Consider the following 6,270-nt stretch of genomic DNA (forward strand, 5'->3'; position numbering starts at 1 on the left):
TTGGTGAATTGAGTCTAAATCAAGTCTTCAAGTGTTTCATCCACATGCAAAGATGTTCAAGAAGCTTAAGAGGCAATGTCTAATGGTTGTAAAGTTCGCATCCTACCTTGAATATTTCTTCAGTCTTTTTGAAGAGGAACCTCGAACTAAAACTGAACTTGATCCTTAAACTAAACTTGAACCTAAACGAAAACTGAACTTGTACTTGAATGTGTACTTGAATCTAAAAATGGATCTAAAGACCTGAAATTACTTGAAGAAGAAGAGAGTTTGTTGCTTTGCATATCCAACCATTCATATCTCATTTTGCTTTGAAATCTGATTTATCTGAAAGATTATTTGCTACAAATTGGTGGTTAACATTGATTGTGGAGATGGGAGATGTTATCGAAGTATATGATGATGATTACTGAGCTTAAAGTTGCAAATGCTTCGAATTTTGAAGTATATGAAGTGGATGAAGCTCAACCTAAAATGGATTTTCCAATTTCTTGAATTTTGAGCTTGCAAATTAAATTTTACAGATGCATGTGTTGATTTTGATGATTCAATATTGTCAGTTTCATATTGTTTGGATCAGATTTTGCAAAATAATGATCAGAAGATGAAGGTTTTGAACTTAATTTTACAAAATGCTTGTGGAATTCAAAGGGATTTGATGTTTTGGATATTTTTATTGCTAAAGTTGCAATTTTTTATGAACAGAATGGTTGAGTTGCAAAGAGGGGAATGTTTTGAGTCTCATTTTTCAAGAATGATAGATGTTGAAGAGGAGATGTTTGTGGAACATTTGGATCGTATTTTCCATGGTTCTTGGAAGCAATTTGTTTATTTGAGAAGATGTTTTAGGGATTTGTTTGATGAATTTTAGATTTGCAAAGAGATGCAATTTGTAGGAATGCAATTTTCAATCATGAAAAATGGAGTATTGCAGAGTTCAGGAGTACATGGGTGAATGACTTATGTCAATGTTGCTAAACCAAGGCGTAATTTGATGCAGCCTCTTCCTTGCATCTCATCGATGCATAGTTGAGACATGCAAAGCTATGAAAGGGAGCAATATGGTAATCTCGTCATACATTATGTCGACGGTGATGGAGCAGTCCATTATAGGTCCCATTATATTGCATCATGTTGCCTTGGGTTAAGTCGAGGAACCTTGCCATGGCTATACTTATAGGTCTTACTAGGAGAGAGTGAAAGAAAATGTATTAATTAGTGAGATTCTCCCCCCAAAAAAACATTAACGAAATGGTCATTATCCCCCCCCCCCCCCCCCCCCCCCCAAAACCACCCTCTTCGTCACACAAGCAATCTCACTGCACATACGGGTGCCTTGCTCGCATTCAAGCAAAGATAGTGTGGACGCTACTTTGATGGCACGTAGAGAGAGCCGGGAGAAGGTTGCCTTGATCGCGCGCGCGCGCGCACACACACACAGAGAGAGAGAGAGAGAGAGAGAGAGAGAGAGAGAGAGAGAGAGAGAGAGAGAGAGAGAGAGAGAGGGCTAGCCTCTCAGCCTGCTCATTGTAGAGAGATAGAGTGGGCTAGCCTTGCAAGCTGCTCATTGTAGAGAGAGAGAGAGAGAGAGAGAGAGAGAGAGAAATCTGCCCTGTGAGGGGCTATGGGAGAGACGAGCTCATGGGTCACGCAACGAGGGGATGGAGAGATCCCAAACTGCACCTGCCACTTCCCTCCTACGTCGATATATATATATATATATATATATATATATATATATATATATATATATATATATATATATATATATATATATTAGAGAGAGAGAGAGAGAGAGAGAGAGAGAGAGAGAGACGTGGTCTCTCACCCTTTCCCCCTCAAACCTCTCACCCTTCCATATATATATATATATATATATATATATATATATATATATATATATATATATATATATATATATATATATAGAGAGAGAGAGAGAGAGAGAGAGAGAGAGAGAGAGAGAGAGAGACGTGGTCTCTCACCTTTTCCCCCTCAAACCTCTCACCCTTCCATTCTCCCTTTCAACTAATAGGTTTTTTTTTTTTTTTTTCCCAACTGGTACCTCCTACTTAATTGAAGTTTCACAAAAAGCATTGTGTATGACACAAAGTATTAAACTATTGTAGTGTTAACCCAAGTTCGACTGAGTCCTCTATGTCATGCGTAGACATTGTCATCTCTAGTTTAAAATCACAAAAAAAAAATCATGCATATGAGTATTTGAAAGTACATAAATAGGAGATTTGTTGCATGCATATGATTTTTGAGAGGAGTTGTGGATGCTCTTGCCAACACAGACACAATCGCATGCACACACGCACACACAAGTTGACAATGCAAAGAGCACAAATCACCTGGCAAATTTCGAAATAGCATATTCCAACTTGTTTGTTAGAAAGCGTACCACTAACAAAAATAAGAGACAAATCATTGGACTGAAAATGGTTTCCTGTTGAACCCTCAACCTGCTCACTTGAGGCTGGTTGTATCTTCAATCGCCCCAAATCATCACTCTCTTGAGTCACAGACCCATTGTTTAGAATTGTCATCACCTTGGGATCCAAGCCTCCACTCAAATAGACGTTTCGTTTTATAGAACCGCTAGTTTGTCTTAAGTGATCAATGTGACTCCGCAATTTCATGGGCATGTCTTTTTCCAACTCGTTGGCATCATCCCACATGTTTGCATCAACAAAGATCTTTAACTTGAGTGCATACCCAGCAGTGCTCTCCGGATCCAGCTTGACCAGCTTATCGAAGCACCCCCTTGCCAACTTCACATTGCTGTATATATCACAAGCAGTCAGCATAGCAATCCACCCCGCCACATCCAAAGAATTGGGCATCATCTGCAAGAACTGTTTAGCTTCCAACAGATGCCCCGCTCGCCCAAGAAGATCGATCATGCATGTGAAATGCTCATTGCTTGGTGCAATACAGTAGTCTTCAAACATCGCCTTGAAAAACTGCTTACCTTTGTCTATTTCTCCTGCATGACCACATGCCATGAGGACAGACATGAAAATAGTAGCATCTGGTTTTAGGCCTTCTTGTAGCATGCCTTCTAAACATTGCTGAACCAATCCAGTATCCCCACGAGATGCATGCGCAGCTATTATTGCAGCCCAAGATACGTCACTTCGTGTTTGCAGATGCTGTAGCACTAAATGAGCTTCCTCTACACGACCGCATTTTGCATACATGTCAAGAAGAGTGTTTCCAATTTCAACATCTTCTACATATCCACTCCTTAACACCCAATCATGTATCATGCTTCCTTGAGTGATTGCTCCAATGCTTCCACATGCTTTCAAGCAGCTCAAGAAAATGCTGCGGTTCGGCTCAATTCCCTCCTTGTCCATCCTCTCAAAAAGCTGCAATACGGTGAAATCATGCTGATGTTGGGCATGTCCGGCAATGATGGCACTCCACGAGACCACTGTATGACCACTCAAAAGATCAAATACTTTGAGAGCCTCTTCCAGGCCCCCGCATTTACAATACATATCAACTAGCGTGTTGCCAATCGGAATATCGCCATCAAACCCACTTTGAATCAACTGGTGGTGGATCATCTTTCCCAGAAACAAAGACTCCAATTTGCAGCTAGCTTTCAAAATGGAAAGAAAGCTGACTTTGTTCGGCTCCATGCCCTTTTGCAACATGTGCGAAAAAAGCTCAACTGCGTTAACACTGAGCCCATAATCTGCATATCCCCCTATCATTGCGGCCCAAGAAACTGAATCACGATTCAAATGTCTGTCGAAAGACCTCCTTGCCTCCTCCAAGCTCCCACATTTCACATACATGTCAATCAAAGCATTGCCAACAACTATGTGAGAGTCCAAGCCATTCTTAACAGCACAATTATGCAATAACCTGCCCTCTAAAATGGTTCCAATGCCACCACATGCCTTGAAGCCACATGAGAAGGAAAATTGGTCGAGTTTGGCACCAGAGGCCTCCATTTTAACTAGAAGAAGAAGAGCAGGCAGATTCAAACCATTTTGTGCATAACCTGCGATTAAGGCACCCCATGCAGTCTCATCTCTATGTTTCAACCTGTCAAACACTAATTGTGCGTCTTCTATACATCCACACTTTGCATACATATCGACAAGAGTGTTTCCAAGGGCGCTATCTATGACAATATTACTCTTTATTGTCAAGTTATGTGCACAATGTACCTGGGTTACTCTAGTACAAGCCTTTAAAACACACACCAAAAGAACTGCGTTTAGCTTCATTCCCTTTGAGAGCATTTCGTCAAATAAATGGAAAGCAGCATCCCCACAACCATGTTGGGCATAGCCTGAGATTAATGCTCCCCAGGAAATAGTGTCCTTATGTTGTTGCTTGCTAAAGACAGTCAACGCTTCCTTAAATATTCCTAGTCTTGAGTACATATCGACAAGACTATTTGCAATGAATGGTTCCTGATAAAGACTACACTCAATAATCATGGCATGCACCAGAAAGCACAGTGAAATGCTTTGGATTTGAACACAAGCTTTCAGCAAGCATAAAAAGATGACTCTATCAGGTTTCAATCGCTCGCTTTGCGATCTGTGAAAGAGGTTAACAGCCATTTGACTATGTCCCAGCTCAATGCACCCCCCAATCATAGCGCTCCATATCACCACATCCCCATTTGTTTGTCTTTCAAACACGTATTCGGCATCATGTACGCAGCCGCATCGAAGATACATATCAACAAGGGCGCATCCGATGCACACATCAGACCCTAAACTCACACATACAATTGCATGATGCAATAGCTGGCCTGTCGCGGACTCACCACCATGTGCGCAAACCTTCAGTATACATGTGAACAGAAATTTGTTGGGATTATTGCCTTGGTAGTACATACAGTAGAACAACTCTAACGCAATGCAGTTGTGCCCAAGAGAGGCATGAGCTGAAATGATGGCATGCCATGTGTACAGAGAGGGATTGATGGTTTGCCCAAATGTGTAGTTAGCATCTCGCAGGCTGCCACACAATGCGAATATGCGTATGAGCTGGTCTGTGAGCATGGGCATGGCCTCAAGGTGATCTTTGCGCACAAGGGAGAGTACTCTGCGACCCAAGTGAAGATCTTTTGTATGTATGCATTCCTTCAACATGCGCTGGATGGTCTCCAATGAGGGTACAAGCTTGAAAGCGTCAGTATGCGGCTCCAAGGGGGCTGCTCTGTTAGGGAGAGCCCGCTTCCAGGACATGACATGTCGCCACAAAGGCCTCAAGGTGATCTTTGCGCACGAGGGAGAGTACTCTGCGACCCAAGTGAAGATCTTTTCTGTGTATGCATTCCTTCAACATGCGCTGGATGGTCTCCAATGAGGGTACAAGCTTGAAAGCGTCAGTATGCGGCTCCAAGGGGGCTGCTCTGTTAGGGAGAGCCCGCTTCCAGGACATGACATGTCGCCACAAAGAACGTCTCCTGCAGGCAAACGAAACCTCACTATTCTGAGTGATTACTTACCACGGTTAAACAGGATCAGCTTCAGGCACGGGCAATTAAATGAGCGTCAGTATGCGGCTCCAAGGGGGCTGCTCTGTTAGGGAGAGCCCGCTTCCAGGACATGACATGTCGCCACAAAGAACGTCTCCTGCAGGCAAACGAAACCTCACTATTCTGAGTGATTACTTACCACGGTTAAACAGGATCAGCTTCAGGCACGGGCAATTAAATGAAGCCCAAGCTGTGGGATCTACGATGGGGGAACTAGGACATGCAGATCAGGACGCGCGCAGCCGTAGGATGACCCAAAGTAAACTAGGACACGAACTAACCTTGCTTGGTGGACTTGAGTATCAAAGGACATATGCAAATTGACTTTTAGCAGCTAGCATTGAAGGGAACAAGAGCAAAACCAATTTGGGAAGGGCGGCATTGTGTAAAAGGGATATACACTTGAAAAATGGTATAATGTTTATGAGAGGAGACAAAGTTAAGTGCATCAATTATTAGAGATTAAAGGGGTGGTTACAATTGAGATTATATCCAAGCGAAGTTGTACTACTATGTCTACAGAAGAATGTTTTTTCTAGTATACATGCTACATGTAAATTCTTGCAAACGAAAAGTATTTCAAAAAGTAATTTTTCATTGAATGGTTGGTGCGCAACACGTCGGTTCACATTTTTGAAGGTGGATTTCGAGTGCGTTTTGCCTTTCTTCTTTTATAGTTGTTTGCATTTTGCCTTTCTTCTTTTGTAGTTATTCCCAGTACAATGAATGAGGACAATGATACATGTAACTTC

The 6,270-nt window shown here is 42.1% G+C and overlaps 1 protein-coding gene across 1 annotated transcript; it reads right to left on the reverse strand.

Moving 5' to 3' along the window:
• Positions 1-2,137: 2,137 nt before the first annotated feature.
• Positions 2,138-5,747, reverse strand: LOC147435733 (pentatricopeptide repeat-containing protein At2g03380, mitochondrial-like). Its single transcript, XM_086488708.1, has one exon. It carries the CDS (start codon positions 5,223-5,225, stop codon positions 2,208-2,210), a length of 3,018 nt encoding a protein of 1,005 aa, XP_086344834.1. The 5' UTR covers positions 5,226-5,747; the 3' UTR covers positions 2,138-2,207.
• Between the last annotated feature and the right edge of the window lie 523 nt (positions 5,748-6,270).

This window comes from Adiantum capillus-veneris, chromosome 18, assembly GCF_014529385.1.
Source record: "Adiantum capillus-veneris isolate H3 chromosome 18, ASM1452938v2, whole genome shotgun sequence".
Lineage (NCBI taxonomy): Eukaryota > Viridiplantae > Streptophyta > Polypodiopsida > Polypodiales > Pteridaceae > Adiantum > Adiantum capillus-veneris.